The 21,123-nt window shown below is 37.4% G+C and overlaps 1 protein-coding gene across 2 annotated transcripts in view; it reads right to left on the reverse strand.

Annotated features, from left to right (window-relative positions):
- Positions 1-21,123, reverse strand: part of LOC136842683 (adhesion G protein-coupled receptor L3-like) — a 58,878-nt gene that overhangs the window by 16,131 nt on the left and 21,624 nt on the right. For both annotated transcript variants that reach the window (XM_067110341.1, XM_067110342.1), the window contains 12 exons: positions 20,231-20,344; positions 19,605-19,727; positions 17,570-17,659; positions 17,156-17,276; positions 16,002-16,164; positions 15,520-15,703; positions 11,952-12,073; positions 11,014-11,200; positions 9,570-9,777; positions 7,543-7,732; positions 4,375-4,579; positions 283-380 (listed from right to left, as the gene is read on the reverse strand). In XM_067110341.1, the coding sequence (XP_066966442.1) occupies positions 283-380; positions 4,375-4,579; positions 7,543-7,732; positions 9,570-9,777; positions 11,014-11,200; positions 11,952-11,967 (904 nt within the window). In that variant the 5' untranslated portion in view covers positions 11,968-12,073; positions 15,520-15,703; positions 16,002-16,164; ... (2 more) ...; positions 19,605-19,727; positions 20,231-20,344. The remainder of the gene's footprint in view (positions 1-282; positions 381-4,374; positions 4,580-7,542; positions 7,733-9,569; positions 9,778-11,013; positions 11,201-11,951; positions 12,074-15,519; positions 15,704-16,001; positions 16,165-17,155; positions 17,277-17,569; positions 17,660-19,604; positions 19,728-20,230; positions 20,345-21,123) is intronic.

Here is a 21,123-nt window from a genome sequence, read left to right on the forward strand (position 1 = left end):
CTATGTGATTAACGAAGAGGAAACACTACGTAATTAAGGGGGGAAACGATGGTAATTAGGGGAGAAGAAACACTACGTAATTAAGGGAGAGGAAACACTATGTAATTAAGGGAGAGGAAACACTGGTAATTGAGGGGAAACACTAATGACAGAAGAGGGAATAGGGCTGGGGGATCCCACTATTTCAGTAGGTAGGGAAGTGAGAGAGAGAGAGAGAGAGAGAGAGAGAGAGAGAGAGAGAGAGAGAGAGAGAGAGAGAGAGAGAGAGAGATAGTCACTTACTTGCTTCCCACTTTCCGGATCCAACTGTGACACCGATGACATGAGAATTCACTACACTTTTATAGTCGATGTATCCCGTTAAGTCGATATCGATGTTGCTGCATAAAATAAACTATTCGTCAGTTAAGGCAAATACATTTCACATTTTCTGTCTAATTTCTAATTTCTGAGAGAGAGAGAGAGAGAGAGAGAGAGAGAGAGAGAGAGAGAGAGAGAGAGAGATCTCACTGGATATACAATCAAATTAATTTAAGAATGTTTTGCATCGCAAGAAGTGTTCGTGAAATGCAAGTGCAAGTGTTTTTTTGGACATTTTACAGAAAAAAATGCATCAAAAGATGTGCAAATATCTAGAAGATTAGTATAAAATTAGTCATACCATATTAGGCAAAGTTTTAGGATACACATCTCCCATGTACAGAATATGTTCAGAACAGATTATCTTTATTTTATGTTTTGTAAAATTCACGCAAAAATTCAAACTATGTAAAATTAATATCCAGAGTAACTTTGAAAGTGAAATAAGCGAACGACTATTATTAACTGCGATTCCAGCGCGTGCCCTCTTAGTCGAGTTACCAACATAGTGAACCAATGAATGTTCTAAAGTACAAGATTCTTGGTTTCTTTGCATTCCTTGGATGTTTTCTTGATATTTTAGAGAGGCTGTCAAAATGACGACCTTGGGCAACTTTTGTTATAAGGCAGAAAAGTCCGCCATTAGGGAAAAGACAACTTTTCTCAATAACTCTGGATCTAAGCATGGACATGAGAAGATAATGGTGCCTAACCCCATGTTTTTGAGGTCAAGGATGAAGATAATAGCATTAAATATATTGTATCTTGCATTTCTAGCATGTTAGTGACAAATTCTTTACGTAAAATGGATTTAAACTGATTCAAAACAAAACAAGTCTCACACTTGGTAAAACTGAAAATTTACTAGATAGGCTAAACTTCATAAGAATATAAAAAATTAGACCACTACTGTAAGCAATTAACAATTCTAAGGCAATAAAGTACTTTGCAAGGCCAAAATTACTCTTAAGATACATATGTAGTGTGTTTCATGAACATTGCTAATATATACATAGATAAGAAAAAAGGCTTAGACAGACATGAAAAATGGTTAAGACAAACATGCTGACGAGTCTTGCAAGCAAGACGAAAGTCAAGAGAATTATTTGTTTTAACTAATTATCATCAACACCGCAGATATCAGAACCATCAGTTTCTTCCAGCTGATCTACAGTAGTTTCATCAGGAAATGGTTATAACATCCATCCACACCTCCACACACGCAGTACACACTGCGTGTGTACTTTTTTGACAAGAACAAGTTGTATAACTACAGTCTTTGCCTTCTGCTTTGCAGCCACAACTAAGTACGTTTGTCAAACCAGGAGGGGCTGGTGGAATAGTAGCAGTAGCAGGGGATGATATTTTATCTTTCACATTCCATCCAAAGTTTTCAATATCTACTGTTGGGGGTCCTGGCTGATCAGCCGCTTTCCATAATATCATTTGAAGGTGTGCTCTCTGTACATGGAGGAACAGGTTGGCGTCTGTGGGAGGCAAGGCCATGATTCGCATTGGTTTTCCTTTTTTCCTTGTGTAAATCTTATGGGGGGCTGCATTCATCGAGATCCCCTGGGGCATACCATACAATGCTGCAAAGAATTCCTGTCCTGCTTTCTTAAGATCATTTTCGGTAGCATTTTCCTCACCAAGTATTTCATCCAGTGCAGGGAAATTTCCTGACAGCAAGATATTTAGAGCACTTATTTTCTCTTTACTGAATGGATATGATACATTATCACAACCGGTCAGTGAATGCATGCCCAACAATTGCAAACATTTAAGACCCAGCTTTTTGCAAGTTTCATCTATATCAATGATTTCTCCATTCCAACAGTCCATTTGGACTTCACATTTTGAATGCAATTCAGCTCTCCAAACCCAGTAAATTGGCAGAACCAGCACATCAGTATCATTACTAAGAACTCCGATTATTTTGTTGCTTTCTGCTACTTGTAGCAAGTATGTGATCATTGTAATATCAGCTTCCTCGTGTAATAAGGCACCACTACTTTGACTCTCTAAAGTTGTATCACTGCCGAAGCTGATAGAGGATATGAATGCTGAAAGCCTCTTTTTCGTTGTTTTTGTTCTTCATATTGGCATCCCTACTGGGGAGTTGACTGGTAAGGGTAAGGTTGTAGTTTGTAGTACTTTCACTACCACGTCGCTGTCTCTCATGGTCCTTGATTGAAAGGTCATCGCACTATCTTTTCACAATGTTTGGGGGCTATTTAGAGAGGCAACTCTTCCTGCTGTCAACAAGCACAGTTGCAGAACACCAAGACGTTTGGTAAGAGGAGATTTAGTGCCTTTGCGTAAGCAACCATACTCATCAATAAGAGATGATGGGACTGCACATAATTCATACTGAAAAATGTTTTCCCACTCCAGCTGGAGTTGTTGTCCTACCATGAGAAGGCGTAAGAAAATGGTTTCCAAGTCAAAAACAGTCTGGTCTCCCACTGTGATGCCAAGCTTTAGTTGCTCCAAAATTTTTACTGAGTTGGAAACTTTTGAGTGAAGTCCAGATGGTAGTGAATTGCGGAATGATGCTACCATTTTCTCCACAATTTGCAATACATCATGTAAATTGACTTCGCTTGGTGCAACTTTACCATTCACTATATTACACAATAAGAGACTGTCAAGTTCAAGTGGATGGGAATGTTCATCTAATTCAGCAGCAATCCTTGAACGATCATCAGAATCAAGTTCTTTTCTTTTATTACCTTCTTCTTTGTGTTTCACCTGCATTGATGATGTACAGACTTGCTCTGAATATAAATTTTCCATGGCATCCGAAAGGAAAGCAGAAATGGGAAATGAGTCAATCCATTCACTAACAAGCTCTGGGGATAATGTCATAATGTCATACCTCTCAACGTCTCAACGTGTTCTGGCAAGTTGCGCATCTCTAGCAAGTACCAGGAGATATACCAGGAGACATACTGCACTAAAAAAAAAATAGGGCAACATTCGCTCAAGGCAAAGCTGTTGAAATAGCCAGTCGCCCCCGCCCCTTTCTGCACGAAGGAACTGATGAACTAATAGAGTTGGTTTGATAAAATTATCAACCCAGTGTTTCCCTGTTGGATGCTTTCTTAACTCATCCATATATGCTGATATTTCATTGAATGTTTTCTCACTGTCTCAGAGAGAGAGAGAGAGAGAGAGAGAAACTCTTACAGAACTAGCCACTTACACACTCTTACCATTATCACTATCGTTATTCATGTGCTTTATGTAGTTATTTACTACAAACTGGGTTATTAATTTTTATACTAAATATGCATAAGGTAACATATTTAAGGGCTTTATGTTAATCCTTGCCCTTGAAAACATGGGTTTAGACACCAAAACATTTTCATTATGATTCTCCGGTAAAACGGTATTTGCTAAAATAGGCTTTGAGATAATGGCGGCATAAATGTGTACGTAGAAAATAATGCCCAAGGTTGTTATTCTGACAACCCACCTCAAATACCTTGGATTTATTGAGTTCCTCGTTGGACGAGTCGGTAGAGTTCTCGGCTAGCACTCTACTAGGCCCGAGTTCAAATCTCTGGCCGACCAATGAAGAATTAGTATTTCTGGTAATAGATATTAATTTCTCGCTATAATGTGTTTCGGATTCCACAATAAGCTGTAGGTCCCGTTGCTAGGTAAACAATTGGTTCTTAGCCACGTAAAATAAGTCTAGTCCTTCGGGCCAGCCCTCTCTAGGAGAACTGTTAATCATCTCAGTGGTGTGGTTAAACTAAGGTATACTTAAAAAAAAAAAAAAAAAACCCTTAGGATTGCATATCAAACATAAAACCATGTACTATAGAAAATTCGTAGGTTCCCTACAGAAGTCAATGGGGCGGCAAATGGACTATTTAAACTGAGAACAGGATTTAATTAGATACACAGGATCTACTTAATGCACAAACACTTGTGATGAACGAAAAGCTCCAGTAAATGTCGTTCTTTTATGCATCGTACATCTGATGACCCAGAGTAAACGCTTACCTCAGATTGCGATTGTATCTGGTGTGGAGATCCCTATAGGTTGTTTTCTGTACCAGAACAAATTGGTCCCCGTTCTCAGCTGTTTCATATCCATCGTAGAAATCTTCAGGTAAAAGTATACTGGTGGTATGGGAGTATTCATGTAACAAAAGGCGGTTCCTCTCTTCTCTGAAATGGGCTGCGGGCCTCTTCTCCACGAACACATCTGCAAAGGAGATATTTATTTCCATTTTTTTCTAAAGTAAGGGAAACGGGGAGGATAGTATAATGACCCCGTCTATCCCAGGGTCAAAAATAAAAAAAAAGAAAAAGAAAACGAGAGGTGTGGCTATGCAGCAAAGAAAACGATAGACCTGTATTTTGAAGGATGGAAGGTTATAGTAGTTGGGAGTTTGGAGGAAAGCAAAGAGTTTCGAAGCTTCTTTGTACGCAATGTGATGTTAAGATTCCGTAGTGATCACTGATCTGATACAAAATGGTGGTGCAGTAACCGAACATAGAGCCAAACGTAGACTCGGTGGGTTGAAATAATGTGATGATGACTCATTGCTAATCGTGGTACACGCAGATGGCCCGGACCATTCTCCATGATGCATGATACCACACCCATACCCATGACGTTATTATGGGCTAATGCGCATTGCGTTGTTCTACAAGAAGGCTGCTCTTACATGACAGAAAGCCTATCATCATTTCTGGTGTTTTTCTGTGGCAGAATGGTGACCGTTTTATCCCCTTGCTTAATTACCTTCTAGCCAATGACTTACGAGTGTGGTTAGTGTGTCTGCATTATTAAGAACAGAGGACAAAGCAAGAGCTGAAATGTGCTATAATATCCAATCAAGACCTTGTGTTTGCTACTTACGGCAAAAAGAAAGTTTATGAAACATGTAGACGAAGACTGGCCAACTGATTTACGTAAACTGGCGCCGCGAAAACGGCTCAAAGGTACAAAATTGTAATGTTTCTGAAATTTTAAAGAGCTTTTCAATTCAGCCACTACCTCAGTGTAGCCATCATCGAAAGTTTTGGGAGTTATTTAATAACATAATCCTTCATTTCCGACACCTAGACGGGGAACCTCATTTCAGACGTGTAGAATAATATAGATGAAATAAACAGCGCGAGCGAAGCACACCTCAGTTCGAAAACATGAAGGTTACGACAACGTAAACGTGAGCGCTGATTTGAGGCTCGAAGCTGGATAGAGGAAATTCATCCTTTTCCTCCTGTCTGGATTTTTATTTGGATTTCATTGGGAATTATAACCGAGGATTCATGGCGTATCATCATGGTTATCAACATCACATACATAACTAGTAATAAATGACCAGTAGATTTTAAAGATATATTACCAAAATGTGTAACAAGCACAGCTCTGATTCCTAGCTATTCGTAAGAACAATCAAATGAGACGTTTACTGTTGCTGCGAAAGGAAGTATATCTTAGTTTAACCAGACCACTGAGCTGATTAACAGCTTTCCTAGGGCTGGCCCGAAGGATTAGATTTATTTTACGTGGCTAAGAACCAACTGGTTACCTAGCAACGGGACCCACAACTTATTGTGGGATCCGAACCACATTATGACGAGAAATGAATTTCTATCACCAGAAATAAATTCCTCTAATTCTTCATTGGCCGGGTAGGAGAGTCGAACCCTAGGCCAACAGCGTGCCAGGCGACAGCTCCATCCATCCACCCAACGAAGAACTGACACGTCCTTTTTTTTGTTTTGTCAGTGTCGAATGTGCTTTTCAATTACTTAAGGTAACCGCATTGACGGTTTTTTTTTTTTTGTATTGTCTTCTTGTTTCAGCAAAGTATCAAATCTGTCTCTCTCACAATTCTGGTGAAATAGACAGATTTTATAGTTTGACGAAACAAGAAGGCAATAAAAAAAATCACCGTCACTGAGGTTACCTCAAATAATTGAAAAAGAAATGCACGTTCGAAGCTGCCTAAAAAAGGACAATGTGAGTGGAAGGTTCGGAAAAACTAAGTCTTGTGAAAAACCAGACGAAACTATGCTCGCATATTTCAGTAAACAAAACAAAAAAATATTTACCATTTTGACTTACAAATTACTTGTTAATTTCAGCCCGAAACCCGGACTTGAGGAAAGTGTTTTAGCGTCCTAGCTCTCAAATAAACTAGATGAATGAATAAATAAACTCGATGGTAGCACTATGAAGGCTTACACCCAACAAACTAAATAATTAGGCAAAGTGAGTCTCTCGACAGTGAGTTACGGTACACAAAGAAGCCTCAGACATCAGCTCTCACCAAACCATTTAGGTCTGCAGAAAAAGGTTAAAAATGCTCATTTTTGTCATGGTGGAAAAGAGGCTCTAATGGTATTTTTAAAAGGCAGTAAACAATTTCTTTTATGGTGAACTTCACGGTTTTTTGCCAGCATAACAATTCCCTAGTAGTTTATTGATCATTTTTATTTACGTACAACATTCTGTTGTTATTTGTGTTTATGTATGTATGTATATATATATATATATATATATATATATATATATATATATATATATATATATATATATATATATATATATATATATATATATATATATATATATATATATATATATATATATATATATATATATATATATATATATATATATATATATATATATATATGTGTGTGTGTGTGTGTGTGTGTGTGTGTGTGTGTGTGTTTGATACCTATACATATATACATATGTGTGTGTATGTCATCTTGCATTGCAAGTTGAAGGACTCCTTTATTGTATACATGCGTTTCAGAGTAAAGCATGTTCGTTATACAGTTTTTTCTTTTAAACTTCATTTTCATTTCTTCATCATCATGCGAATGATCTGTTTGGTCCCAGTTGTAGGCCTAAGGCCTAGACCTGGTATTTCATCCTAATCCTTCGGGCCCGCCCTATGAGAGCTGATTAGTCAGCTCAGTGGCCTGGTTAAACTATTTTAATAATAATAATAATAATAAATAATAATAATAATAATAATAATAATAATATAATAATAGGCGTGTTACTTCCAAACGTCGGCCCGATTCTCATACGGAAAGCGAAGAGCAACAACTCAAAGAGGGGAAAAGTAATTCCTTGGCGCACGGAATTCGATAGCGGAGTGACATCGTCGGTGACGGTATTAAACCGCGTAAACTTACGCACTCCCTCTTGCTTGTATGTGACGGCTGTGTTCGGCTGCAGCCTCTCCCCGAACCTCAGGGATGAGTTCGTGAGTAAATCTTGCGCGGATGAAAGCATCCTTCCTCTTGCGGCGTTGTTGACTTCAAAGGACATTGGCTCCCTGAGCACGTTTGCAGCCACGTCAACCACTGAGCGGAAGAATGAACCCTGCGAAAAACAGAGGTCAAGAACGTTCAGAGAGACTGGAATGTAATATTATTTCTGTTAAAAAAAAAAAAGGTCGAGAACGTTCAGAGAGACTGGAATGTAATATTATTTCTGTTAAAAAAAAAAAAAAAAAGAGGTCAAGAACGTTCAGAGAGACTGGAATGTAATATTATTTCTGTTAAAAAAAGAAAAAAAGAGACTGGAATGTAATATTATTTCAAAAAAAAAGAAACGTTCAGAGAGACTGGAATGTAATATTATTTCTGTTAAAAAAAAAAAAAGGTCGAGAACGTTCAGAGAGACTGGAATGTAATATTATTTCTGTTAAAAAAAAAAAAAAAAAAAAAAGGTCAAGAACGTTTAGAGAGACTGGAATGTAATATTATTTCTGTTAAAAAAACAGGTCGAGAACGTTCAGAGAGACTGGAATGTAATATTATTTCTGTTAAAAAAAAAAAAAAAAGAGGTCAAGAACGTTCAGAGAGACTGGAATGTAATATTATTTCTGTTAAAAAAAAAAAGGTCGAGAACGTTCAGAGAGACTGGAATGTAATATTATTTCTGTTAAAAAAAAAAAAAAGAGGTCAAGAACGTTCAGAGAGACTGGTCAAGAAAAAAAAGTCGAGAACGTTCAGAGAGACTGGAATGTAATATTATTTCTGTAAAAAAAAAAAAAAAAACAGAGGTCAAGAACGTTCAGAGAGAGACTGGAATGTAATATTATTTCTGTTAAAAAAAAAAAAGGTCGAGAACGTTCAGAAAGACTGGAATGTAATATTATTTCTGTTAAAAAAAAAAAAAAAGAGGTCAAGAACGTTCAGAGAGACTGGAATGTAATATTATTTCTGTTAAAAAAAAAAAAGAGGTCAAGAACGTTCAGAGAGACTGGAATGTAATATTATTTCTGTAAAAAAAAAAAAAGAGGTCAAGAACGTTCAGAGAGACTGGAATGTAATGTCAAGAACGTTCATGGAATGTAATTTATTTCTGTTAAAAAAAAAGAGGTCAAGAACTTTCAGAGAGACTGGAATGTAATATTATTTCTGTTAAAAAAAAAAAAGAGGTCAAGAACTTTCAGAGAGACTGGAATGTAATATTATTTCTGCTAAAAAAAAAAAAAAAAAAAAAAAGAGGTCAAGAACGTTCAGACAGACTGGAAAGTAATATGATTTCTGTTACAAAAACTTCAGTCAGACTGTTCAGTCACATTTGTAAACTTTCTTCCAGAACTCTGAGTTACTTTCCTAGACTTTCTTCTTGGAAAGAAGCAGCAAAGAACCTTTTTTATGAGTTTACTCTCCCACAAAGTTCAACAGAACACTGAGTTAAATTTCTAGACATCCTTCTTGGAAAGTTTACTGCTGTTGGTAGATTAAACTGAACGTGCCAGCACGGACTCTTGTTCTTAAGAACAGTAGTAAAAAAATGCGACGGACTCGACTGTCTGTGTGAATAAGGCCTGTAGAAGCTGACAATGTAATAATCGAGTTTAAGACCTGTGGATTTACCTAATAGCGCTCACAAGCATGCGTTAAAATGAACATATAGCCCGAACGAAGTTCTATATACCATGATCAGACGCTGATTCTGAAAGTTTTCTTTCAGATCCAGATAGGGGCGAAGAAAAAAAAAAAGGTAAATTCTAGTCTATTTAAATGAAGAGAGTGACTCTCAATATTGCAATCACTTATGTTTATGTACTGAATATTTCTAAGACGATGAAAAAATTGTTGATGTATTCCATTAGTGTGTAACTCGCTGATCAAATCCTCATATCTAAGGCTTCATTCTCTCTCTCTCTCTCTCTCTCTCTCTCTCTCTCTCTCTCTCAACTAACCCTATCTGCAGCATCGAAGTTCTTCTCCAAATCTTCTTCCTGGAACTTTCTCTGAAGCTCCGCCACTCCTTCCAACACCGTTACAGCTTCCGCTGGATAGAGGTCGACATTCTGGATGTTGTTGATCAGGGTCGTGATATTTTCGAGAGGCCCCAAAGTCGTACTACCAGCTGGCACGGGGAATAACGCAGTGTTACCACGGCACACGCTGGAAAGAAGTCGTGGGAGGCTTACAATTATAGTGTCTGGGAAACAAGACTCGTTGGAGTCTCGTCTCGACTTGTTATCGTTCGAGCCTTCTCCGGACTGCTAGATGTTTGCGTTGAGTTTCATCGAGTCTTGGTATTATTTTTTTCCTTGGGCGGTGAGGGGTCGGGGAGGGGGGGGTTACTTGGGAGGAAGGCGGCCGGGATAGGGGTTGGACACCCTGAATACGTCCCCTTTTTTTTACCGGACCTGGCATTGACATGAGTATGTAATCTATCGCGACAGCAGTTCAGAAAAACTCATAATAAACCGCAGATTTTAGAAAATGGCGTTCATTGTCTGGGGCAGCATACTCTGAAAAAAGTCATCAGTAAATTTTTATTATTGCTTATGAATATTACATTACATCTTCTGACCATTCTGATTCACTGTCAAGTTTTCCCCGCACATAAAGTGTGAAAGTCATGCTTTAATACCCCGGAAGTCTGTTTTAGAAAGGTGCATCCAAATACACACTCATAATAAAATCATACAGGCAAAATTAGTTTCGTCGAGGCTTCGACTAACATTGTTCAGGCAATCGTGGTAATAATGCAAATCGACAAGTTCTAGAAACATATTATTTATGTAGAAATCAATATTTTCTAGGATTTATTGTCCACTCAGGATTCAGTATTATCAAGTTGGATAGGAATATTTTCTGGGTAAAAGTAAGTAGCCTATAAGTTCCTGGGAAAAAATGCAGGTAGTAGTAAATATTGTGCAAGTATTAACGTATAATAATCATTATTATTCAAGTATTTATGATAATTATTCTGGTAAGAATAAAGATAATCTAAGGGAAAAAAAAAGAGATATCTTCCTTGTGAAAATAGTTTTTAGAATAAAAATAGAATTTTATTCAGGTAACAGTAAATAATATCCAGGTAAATATTGATACTATTAAGGTAAAATAAGTATCAATTAAAAATATAATTTAAAAATAAATATCCAGTTGAAAATAAATACTGTTCAAAACAAGAATATTAACCAGAAACACTTTTCGCATCAAAAAATAATCTTTGAAAAAATCATCAAGGTGAAAAATAAATATCAAGGAAAAATAAACTTTTACCAAGGAAAAGTACTTATTTGAAAATCAATTTTATCCTAGGAAAAAGTATCTAGGAAAAAATAAGCATCTCCAAGGCAAGACCTTCCTTGAAATATCATTTTGGTTCTTCGACCAGTCTCTTACCTGAGGTCAGGATGAGCGTCCCAAGTGCTGTCATGTCTGCATGTCCAAGAGACGAAAGTAGACTTGTGGTTGACGGGACAAGCCGAGCGGAAAATGTCTCCTTGACGCGTGCTATTGAGGACGAAGCGATGTCCGTAGACATCCACTGTCTTCTTGAGGCACCTGCCACACATCTGGACCACCTTTTCTGTACAGTGAGGAGGATTTAGAATTATGGTGGTCCGTATCACGAAGGTTTTTATCCTCAACGAATGTGATCGCCATCCACGGCTGATACAAGATTTTGATTATTCATCATTTTGAGGTTTCGTCAACAATTAGAGCCTCGAGTTCGCTCGCTGGTTTCAAGCAAATGAGGTGCACGCTGATGGTCTTCCCCATTGATAGCGCTTCCCTAACCAAACGTTGTAATAAATCTAAACTCTAAAGGAATAACTAGCATTAGAAATGGGAATTTTGTGAGATATGAATCAACGCAAAGTCTTCCCTCATCCCTCCGCTAGGCTGTAGATTTGGTCTAATTCAACTCAGACAGAATTTCGTAAATGCGACATATACTGGAAAAATGAATATTTAACACTGAAATCATTTCAGAAGGACATCCATCCGGAAAAGATCGTGATTCTTTAAAAAGCCTTTGGAAAACTGATTGGGAGCACAAAGGGATTGAAAGATACCCAGAGGGTTTGCTTTATTTTCTCTCTAGATCTGCTCTATCAAACGCAGACCGAGCTTTCTCTTCACACTAAAAATAAGATCAATCTTCCATAAGAAGAATTTTTAACTAAACAAAAATAACCAGGTTGCAAAAAACTGTAACCTACCAAGTTTTCACCCAAAGAAAATTAGTACTAGCAGGTGATAACTAGTCTATTTAGATGGGCACCAAAACATTGACATTCCAGTAGCTTTAAATGGGAATTTTCATGAACACTTGCCTTGAGTGAGATCCATCCCTTTTCCTCTGGAGCCGTATTTTTGTATTCGGAATGGGAGCAGACGCTGCAAGACTCATTCGTCGTTCGGTTCTGACTTTTTTCAAACGCCATGCAGTGGACAACTGAAATCAAATCGTTTTCATTGCTCGTCAGGAATCAAAACAAGGTTTTCAAATATTATACCACAACATTTTACCGTTTCTTAGGTTCTTAAGGAATTGTTGCTGGCTGAGGGATATTTGAAGTTAATAGTGCTTGAACTGGATCTGGTAACTAAGGATGTTTACTCTCTTGCGTGTTTAGGGATTTTGTAAAGTTTTCATTGTTTTTTATTAAGAGTTACGAATTTCTGATAACTTGCAGAAAATTAAATGAACAGTTCATTGTCTCGAAGACTGAAGTAATTTACAATACACATGAATGATTATGCGCCTGAAAAGATGAAGAAATAGAGTTTATGTAGACTAATGGTCATTCATTTTGAACACAAAATATGGCTTCAGGAACGCAAAGGTGACAAGCCCTGCTTTCTAGTAAGATGTGAGTTAAATTATCAGAGGAAATAGAATAGAAGACAAAGTGACATATTCTGAAGGTGATGTATTATCACAAGAGACTGATCATATATATATATATATATATATATATATATATATATATATATATATATATATATATATATATATATATATATATATATATATATATATATATATATATATATATATATATATATATATATATATATATATATATATATATATATATATATATATATATATATATATATATATACTATATATATATATATATATATATATATATATATATATATATATATATATATATATATATATATATATATATATATATATATATATATATATATATACTGTATATATATATATATATATATACTATATATATATATATATATATATATATATATATATATATATATATATATAATATTTATACATATATATATGTATATGTATATGTATGTATAACTGAATCACGAAAATATGGAACGTGATGAATATATAAATAAAGGCAATGCCACGAAGGAAAGATTAACAATGGGGTACTGCAAGGCCTTTCGACTTATAGTCCTTTACTTAGCTAAGTAAAGGACTATAAGTCGAAAGGCCTTGCAGCACTCCATTGTTTCTCTTTCCTTCATGGCATTGTCTTTGTTTGTATATGTATGTGCGTATATATAGAGAGATATTAATATATATTGAATAGTGGTAGGGTCTCTTCCCAGCAGGAAGTTCCTCGTTGGATGAGTTGGTATAGTTCTCGACTGGCACCCTGCTGGGCCCGCGTTTGAGTCTCCGACCGGCAAATGAAGAATTAGAGGAATTTATTTCTGGTGATAGAAATTCATTTCTCGGTATAATGTGGTTCGGATTCCACAATAAGCTGTAGGTCCCGTTACTAGGTAACCAATTGGTTCTCAGCCACGTAAAATAAGTCTAATCCTTCAGGCCGGGCCTAGGAGAACTGTTAATCAGCTCAGTGGTCTGGTTAAACTAAGATATACTTAACTTTTTCCTCCCAGTAGGAAATATACTTATTCTTAAAATGATAATTGTTAAAACAGCCTCGTGGTAGCCATCGAAAGTTAACAAAATTCCCAACTGGTTGACTTTCCCAGATGTTTGCGAGAAATGCTTTGATGAAGTCCAAGCGAAGGCACTACCCTAATACTCGTACTATTCTCCTTTCATTTTAATACATTTGTGTCTATTTATTAATTTAGTTTTTCTTTTTTAATAAGTGGAATCTCTTCTTATGTATTTTCCTTGACCTCCTCTTACTTCTTCCTAATGAACACCGTGTTCTTTGGGAGCTTGGATTTCAAGTCAATGGCTTTATGAATAGGTTTCATCTTCTGAATAATAATAATAATAATAATAATAATAATAATAATAATAATAATAATAATAATAATAATAATATAATTTGGCAGCAGACCTCTTTAAACAGGTTCTATTGAATATTATTGCTGCTTCAGCTGCATTTATTTTGTAGAAGACTTTTTCTATTTTCCTTATTGTTCTTGGAGGTGCGTGCTAACAGCTCGCCTATATTTGTCATTTCATGGGGAAAAGTCAAAATCTGGATTCTGCTTTATATATTCTATACAGTTGGTTCTATACAATTGTTGCCGCGACGTGTTTCGACAGACTCTTCTGTCATTCTCCAGCGGGAGCTAGTAGAGGACTGGCAGATTGCATAGGTCCTTCTGAATTTATACACGGGCTTCAGCGGGGTGGGGGGTCATGGATGGCGAATTCTGATTGGTTGCAGTCAGCGAACTTCAAGCCAAATTTCTGCGGCGAAGCTCGATCCTGACGGATCTTCGCAACCTGGGAATGTCATTCATTCCAGCGTTCCCAATGGCCTGCCGTTGCGTGATGTCATGCCGGCTGACATCATCGGTAGTTTGGCTGCTATTGGGCTGCGGATGAATGATGTCATTATCTAAGTCGGGGGATTGTCTCGATATCAGGGCATCTCCATTCTCAGGGTTGTCGTTTTCAGGTATTCGTTGGATTTGGCGGGTGTTCTGCATTATTCTTCTTAAATTGGTGGGTAGGAGCGATGCCTCCTGCGTCGTATTCATTGTTGGTTTTGTCTCGGCAATGAGGAGCGCCTCTAGCAGGCGCAGACGTCGAGGGTCGGCAGCTCTCCCGATTATACTTATATTTTGTATAATACTGTCGCGGGAGATGCCAGTCCTCTACTAGCTCCCGCTGGAGAATGACAGAAGAGTCTGTCGAAACGCGTCCCGGCAACAATTGTATAGAACCAAATGTATTGAATATATAAAGAAGCAGAATCCAGATTTTGACTTTTCCCCCATGAAATGACAAATATAGGCGAGCTGTTAGCACGCACCTCCACTGAAGAGAAGTCCGCAATAAGGAAAATAGAAAAAGTCTTCTACAAAATAAATGCAGCTGAAGCAGCAATAATAATAATAATAATAATAATAATAATAATAATAATAATAATAATAATAATAATAATAATAATAATCTTGTAGACCGATTTGGGCACTCCAGTGTGCTTGCCAGCATACTAATAAATACCAGTAAACACGACTTTGCTTTGAATTAAGTTGCTGAGAGAATTTCTTGCACATAATAAGAAAAATTTATCATGAACTGGCAGACAAATTCTTGAATTTAGTTAATATATAAAGCAACGTCCCCTGTAGGGGGTTAGCGCCGTCAGTGCACCTCACGCTGTGCACTGTAGGCATTACTTAAGGATCTTTGCAGCGTTCCTTCGGGCCCTAGCTGCAACCCCTTTCATTACTTTTACTGTACCTCCGTTCATATTCTCTTTCTTCAGTCTTACTTTCCACCCTCTCCTAACAATTGTCTCAAAGTTGGCTGCAAGAGTGCAAAAGATGCCAGAAACCACCATGACTTTGATTCCAAAGAACCAACATGTGTCTTTATAGGATATTCCTGTAGAAAATAAAACCATGTCCTTTGATAAAAAAAAAAAAAAAAAGTCCCGTTTTCTTAAAAGAAAAAAAACTCGTACTCACACGACTGCTGAGGGTCGGAAATCTCTTTCTCCTTGACTATGTACTGGACATTCTCTATGGAAAGTGCGCCGAATACTTCTTCGGAGACTCTCTCAACTGTCGTGCTGCTTGAGCACAGTCGTGAAAGGTGTCTGTCAAAATTCGACTTCCAGTTTTCCAAGGCGTTTCTGACGCCTTGAAGACCCTGTGTGGGAATTTTAACAGTAACTGAAAAATTCGTAACTCATAAACAGTAACTGAAGATTTCGTAATACACCGTGCTTTGAGTACATAAAAGCTTGGCATGTTACGAATCGTATGGTACTTTGCGCATTCTTATAAAAGCGAGGATGCATACAGTACAATGGAAGGAAAACAGTATAATTAAAACTTACTACGTTTCTTCGCATAATTGACATTATTTTTTTTTTGTTCCCCTACGGTGACAAATATTATAATAATAACTGATGATGAAAAACCGCATAGGAGACAAACAGCTGTACCTTATTTTCCAAGTCATCTCCTTTTCGTGACGTTATATCTCCATAAATGGAGAAAATATCCTCACGTAAGGGTTTCTTGCATATTTCTGATCCACTGGAATGACCTCCGTCTTCATCCGATTCCTTGCCACCCATCCAGAACGTCGAGTAATCTTTGCATTGACTGAAAATGAAGAGAAGAAGTCAGCATCGCTGGAAAATCTGCGGCATTCACTTCATAGCATCATTCGCTGAATGTTAACGGATGAGGTCATGTTTGGAACTATGATTTCTGTGTAAAGAGATGAGGGGCACTGCCAGCCAGAGGTCAAGCCCTTGTCTTGCCCTGACGTCAAGATGATGTTGGGCCGTGTAAGTCAGATAATATATTACCATTAGGTCTGGACTAGCACACTTGTTTACTAAACTCAAACAACACTTATTTGCTAACCTCAAAAAACACTTATTTACTGACCTTAAACAACACTTATTTACTAACCTCAAACAACACTCATTTACCAACCTCAAATAACACCTATTTACTAACCTCAAACAACACTTATTTACTAACCTCAAACAACACTTATTTACTAACCTTAAACAAGAGGTGTGTTTATCATCCGAAATTTGGACGACATTCTAACCTCAGGTTAGAAAGAACTCTATCCATCATTAATGTTGGTTCAGTCAGGATGATATAATAACTTTAAATCAGTATGCTATACCAATCTAACGTCTCAACAATCTGGACGACATGCTATGGATCTGGCTAAGATAACAGGCTGATAAACTGACCAGATTTTAGAAGGGAATGCATTCTGAGAGCAGGAAGACATTTTTTATCTGAGGTTAGGACACACTGCTCACCTGAGGTCAGGACAGAGAAGAAGATGCACTAAGGACCTTTGCCCATCTGACGTCAGGATAATCAGTAAGATATATAAACCTATGGTCAGGATGCCGTACCCATCTGAAGTACGAGCGATCAGAACGATTTATAAACCTGAGATCAGGTCGCTGTGACTATGTGAGGTCAGGTCAATCAGGACGCATTAATACTCTGAGGCCAGGATGCTGTACCCGTTTGAGAAGGGGTTATTCATGCCGATATACTAACCTGGGTTCAGGACGCTGAAACCATTTGAGATCCGGATAATAAGGCCGAAATACTCAACCTGAGGTCAGGATCATCCTCCACAGAGAGAGGGTCTATTCTCGTTTTGTTGAGTTGCCCCAAGTGCTCGTTTAGTTTCCGGTAGTGAGCGAGACATCTGCCACATCCTGTTGTCATGTAGACTGTCAAGCATGAGAAGAAGCCCTTATCAATAAAAACTCATCTTTAACTAAATCTTCGTGAAGTTGCTTTCTATGGGTGACGTTTTTCTTCAAGCCTGGTTTCTAAGTGTTTTTCTTGTAATTTCTGTTGTCATTAGTACTATATAACATAATGATAGGTTTAACTGTGTAGATATCATAAACATTACACCTTTCTTATATTTCAAGACCTCTTTCCAACCGAATATGATGATAAATAAAGTGTCTACTGTAATTTCAAAGTTGTACGTTCAGAGCTGCTCCTTTCAACTTACATTCAAGGAGCGAGGCGCTACTTGTCTCAGAGGCAGCCTCCCAGAAGTTGCATAAGTTGATCCCTTCTTGTTGCTTCTTACAGGATGAGTCTGGCAAAAAAAAAAAGCAAAAAGAAAGAAAGGAAAAATAATTAAGACCCACGGCTGTCGCTATTCTTTGAAAGGAAATAGTGTCGGATACATGACCTACAGGGATTCACGCTCATTCCCAAAAATATCAGAAGCAGCACTGGATCAAAGCCTCTTATCAGTGAAGTTCTGAAAGACTGGGAAAAAGACTAGGATAAAACACTTTAAATTGAGCGTGGAATTGCTTATATTCCTTCTTTTATCGGATATCATTTTCAAATGACTTAAATAGGTTTCGTTTTTTAACTTTTTAACCGCCTCTTCAGTCATTAGACGCCCCCGCCCCGCCCCGCCCCCGTCTCCTATCCCCGCACCTTCCAGTGAAACCGCGCCCACTAGACTAGCCCCGGGCCTCTTGATCTTAATGATGAGTATTCCTCTCCTTATACACAAGCACGGGCATGAGCACAGACAAAAACACAAATAGATAAATGAAGCCGCATTCAACTCATTATAATTACCACATTGTCAAAAACATCCCCGTAAAACACCATATTTTCAATTGGAGTTGTAAACCATCATTTGAATCATCCAAATACTCACTCTTAGCTTACCGAACTGCAACTGAAAAAAACATTCTACAAACTGGATTTTATTTTTTTAAAAATGATTTTAGACGGTTATTTCCGTTTACAGCTCCGACTTCTAATTGGATTGGATCCTGTGGAAATTGAAGGTTTTTATTTCACTCAAGCGTGAACACGTCAGATCATGAGCTAAAAATGCTCTAATTTCTGTAATGTAGATCAAGGCCAAGAATATCTCTCTTGGCCTTGATGGAGATCATGAGTGACACGGAAAAGAATTTCAAACTCGAATGTCTCCTGTGACAGGCCTCATCACATCAGCAAACTATTGAATGTTTGAAGTTACACTGAAAAGAATGTTGGAAGTTTGAAATTACTTTGAAGAGAATGAGTGAGATTTCATTGCCTAAACATCATATTAGTAAACGGGAAATAAGGACATCAACACCGTAGGGGGTTAGTGCCGTCAGTGCTCCTCATGCGGTGCACTGTAGGCATTGCTTAAGATCCTTTGCAGCGTCCCTTCGGCCCTAGCTGCAACCCCTTTCATTCCTTTAACTGTGCCTCCGTTCATATTCTTTCTCCCAGCTTACTTTCCATCCTCTCCCAACAATTGCTTCAAAGTGCAACTGTGAGGTTTTCCTCCTGTTACACCTTTCAAATCTTTCTACTCTCAATTTCCCTTTCAGGCGCTGAATTACCTCATAGGTCCCAGCGTTTGGCCTTTGGCCAAAATTCTGTATTCCATTCTGTATTCCAATAAGGACATCAGTAACAGTTTTCATATTTATCTCATATCACAGAAAGATTATGAATCCTTCTCGGTCGTTCTATCTCATCGTCCCCAGGATCCCAAATTCCACCTTTATAGCTTCCAATCCTTTTTTCGGACCTTTCTTTTGCAACCAGCATTTACACCTATAAAAAAATTAGTATCTTTTATAAAACGTGTTCCCATGAAAACTTCCCCATCACTGCTAAAAAAAATAAAAACAAAATACTGGATTGAAGCTGTATTTGATATTCAAATATCAAGAACGTTAACAATAATATCGCTCTCACTTATCGGCAGTACACGTTCACCCACCCACCTACACACACATACACACACACACACACACACACACACACACACACAGCTTGAGTTTATTGCGTGCTTGTTTGGGAGGCGAAATTTTGTCAATGTAAGGTGTTTTCATCTTTTGTACGAGGTAATTATAGCTTTTGGTTACATATCGTCGATAAAATACGACCTAAACTGCGTCGAATTTCAATATATGCGTTTTATATCAAGAATCTCAAGTTTTTTTTTTTGTGTAAATGTCTCGACTGATATTATACTTCCTAACAAAAGAAGGAAACGTCTTTCTGTAACTTACTGACAGTTTTAGGAAAAGCTTTGGTCGCTGTTCCATCAGGACAGAGTTCCATTAGGCGCTTCAGACATTTAAAAGCTTTAAGATTAAGTGCTTGGAACACGAACTGGCTGACGACAGGACTTCCTGGAGGAAAAAAAACAAAAACGACAGTAAAAGTGGTGAAATACAGACGACTTATCTACAGGGTTTTTCTGGAAATGCTTTAATAGGAGTAAGCACATCCTGTGACGAAACACAAAAAGGGCGACTGTGGGATTTCCTGGAGAAATTAATCCTACCACACATTTAGATAATTAACTTTACTTTGAATAGTTTCTCATGCAAAAATAATATAAATAGTTCTGCCTTCAGTGTTGTGATTTGCAACAACGAAATAGATACAGGCCTTCTGATTTCTTTCATATTTAAGTCTAGTATAATCACTAAGGCTGTTTAGTGTTCCTCATTTCTGTTAGTTTTAAATCTTCGGTATGGTATTAAGTAAATACGAACACAGGTATTCTGCAACGCGTTCAACGGCATTTCTCTCTTACTTAAACATAGCAAAATCACTAAGACTATGACTATTTAAACCTTAAATATAGCATCTTGGTAACTACTAGTATTACATAAATCCTTTGCGTTACCTTTCTGCTCGGATAAACGGCTGACGTTGAGAAGAGAGTCGAGTTTTTCGAGGTCGTCAGACGACAGAGCCGAGTTGACGTTTTCATAAAAGGGCCTGTTCTGAAAACCCTCTGCTAAAGGAGTGAGTTTCCGGAAAGAGAACAGATAAGTTAATAACCACGGCAACAGAAATAGGATCTTTCCTAGATAGTGACCCGGGCCCCAGGGGTTTTCTGGAATCGTTATCTAGGACTAATACTTCTTGGGGGTCATTATCTTTATGATGTTTAGAGTCTTTTGTTTATGTTTTAGGTAATCCCAAACGGTAATCCCAAACGTGGCTTGTCCTAAACACACCGAAAATAAATGGATACATACCCTTTGACAATTAAAAATCTTAATTTAGTGGCATCGCTTCCATCTCATGGAAGAAAAAATCCTTTTTTTTTGTCAGAAACTATTTTCAAGCGACCACTGACTTAAAAATCTGATGATATATACATTTAACCAGTTTTTAACCCTTTGACAATTTTCACTGAAAGCAGTTGATTTAGTGGCATCAGTAAGGTTCTTCCAGGTGTTTTTTTTTTTTTTTTTCTTATTCTCATGAGTCAGTTTCTGGTGGAAAAAATGCGCAGACTTTTTTTTTTTTGTCACGGAAGCTGTTTTGCCACTGGCATTTTCAAGCGACCACTGACTTAAAAATCTGAATTTACAACCTTTTTATTTTATCGTGCGGAGTTAAGTATACCTTAGTTTAACCAGACCACTGAGCTGATTAACAGCTCTCCTAGGGCTGGCCCGATTAGACTTATTTTACGTGGCTAAGAACCAATTGGTTGCCTAGCAACGGAAACTACAGCTTATTGTGGAATCCGAACCACATTATAGCGAGAAATGAATTTCTATCATC

This window comes from Macrobrachium rosenbergii, chromosome 10 (genome assembly GCF_040412425.1).
Source record: "Macrobrachium rosenbergii isolate ZJJX-2024 chromosome 10, ASM4041242v1, whole genome shotgun sequence".
NCBI classification, from domain to species: domain Eukaryota; kingdom Metazoa; phylum Arthropoda; class Malacostraca; order Decapoda; family Palaemonidae; genus Macrobrachium; species Macrobrachium rosenbergii.